Consider the following 1,390-nt stretch of genomic DNA (forward strand, 5'->3'; position numbering starts at 1 on the left):
ACCGTGGGACCCCTCCCCACCCCTCAGCCCGGGGTCCCCGCGCCCCCTCCCCGTTCCCCCCGCTCACCACATAAACCACGTTGAGGGCGCAGAGCGCGTTGCGCGAGCAGGCGAAGCCGCCGCAGACCATGGCGGGGCCGGGGGAGGGTCCCGAGTGGGTTTTTTGGGGTTTTTTGGGGGGTTTTTGGGGGTTCCGGGCTCCCCGCGCCGCGGCCCCTTTAAACCGCGGCCCCGCGCCCCGCGCGCGCCCGCCCGCACTGCGCCTGCGCGCGGCGCCAAGCCCCGCCCACTTACCCGGTGTTTATGTATAGCCCCGCCCATAAACCACGCCCCTTCTCTGCTATAGGCCACGCCCACAACACCGTATATGGACATAGCCCCGCCCACAGCCGCATCGGGACTGCGCATGCGCACGGCTCTCGGTGAAACCCCGGTACAGGCGGGGATGGTCCCGGTACAGCACAAGGGGTGGGTTAGGATTTGGGTCAGGTTTAGGGTCAGGGTTAAAATCAGGGTTAGGGTTTAGGGTCAGGGTCAGGTTAGGATTAGGGTCAGGTTTAGGGTCAGGTTTAGGGTTAGGGTCAGGGTTAGGGTTGGGTTAGGGTTCCGGTCAGGTTTAGGGCTGGTCCCAGTCCGTCCGGGGGTGGGTTAGGATCAGGGTCAGGTTCAGGGTCAAGTGTAGGCTTAGGTCAGGTTTAGGATCAGGGTCAGGTTTAGGATCAGGGTCAGGTTTAGGGTCAGGTTTAGGGTTAGGCCAGGTTTAAGGTCAGGTTTAGGGTCAGGTCAGGTTTAGGGTCAGGTTTAGGCTCATGTTTAGGGTTAGGTCAAGTTCATGGTCAGGTTTATGGTTAGGGTCAGGTTTAGGGTCAAGTTTAGGGTCAGGTTTAGGGTCAGGTTTAGGGTCAGGTTTAGGGTCAGGTTTAGGGTCAGGTTTAGGGTCAGGTTTAGGGTCAGGTCAAGTTTAGGGTCAGGTTTAGGGTCAGGTTTAGGGTCAGGTTTAGGGTCAGGTTTAGGGTCAGGTCAAGTTTAGGGTCAGGTTTAGGGTTAGGTGAGGTTCAGGGTCAGGTTTAGGATCAGGTCAGATTTAGGCTCAGGTTTAGGCTCAGGTTCAGGGTCAGGTTTAGGATCAGGTCAGATTTAGGCTCAGGTTTAGGCTCAGGTTTAGGGTCTGTCCGGGGTTCCCGGCTCCGTGACCGAATGTGGGCGGGGCCAATCCCGACCCCTAACCCCGTGCACCATCACTTCCGGCGCAGCAGCCAATCAGCGCGCAGATCCCCACGTGACCGCCGCCCAYCCCGCCAAGATGGCGCTGTCCATGGGCGCCGCTCGCTCGGGGCTGYGGCGGATCGGCCCCGCCGCGCTGAGCCCCCCGCGGGCACGGCTGGAGCCG

General features: G+C 60.9%; 1 protein-coding gene across 1 annotated transcript in view; it reads right to left on the bottom strand.

Annotated features, from left to right (window-relative positions):
• The window catches only part of LOC130587570 (tetraspanin-31-like), a 4,386-nt gene extending 4,124 nt beyond the window's left edge, over positions 1-262 (bottom strand). The window contains exon 1 of the mRNA XM_057388551.1: positions 68-262. Coding sequence (XP_057244534.1) covers positions 68-130 — 63 coding nt within the window. The 5' untranslated portion in view covers positions 131-262. The remainder of the gene's footprint in view (positions 1-67) is intronic.
• Between the last annotated feature and the right edge of the window lie 1,128 nt (positions 263-1,390).

Source organism: Malurus melanocephalus, unplaced genomic scaffold, assembly GCF_030028575.1.
Source record: "Malurus melanocephalus ecotype Western Australia unplaced genomic scaffold, MMel_1.1 scaffold_2095, whole genome shotgun sequence".
NCBI classification, from domain to species: Eukaryota; Metazoa; Chordata; class Aves; order Passeriformes; family Maluridae; genus Malurus; species Malurus melanocephalus.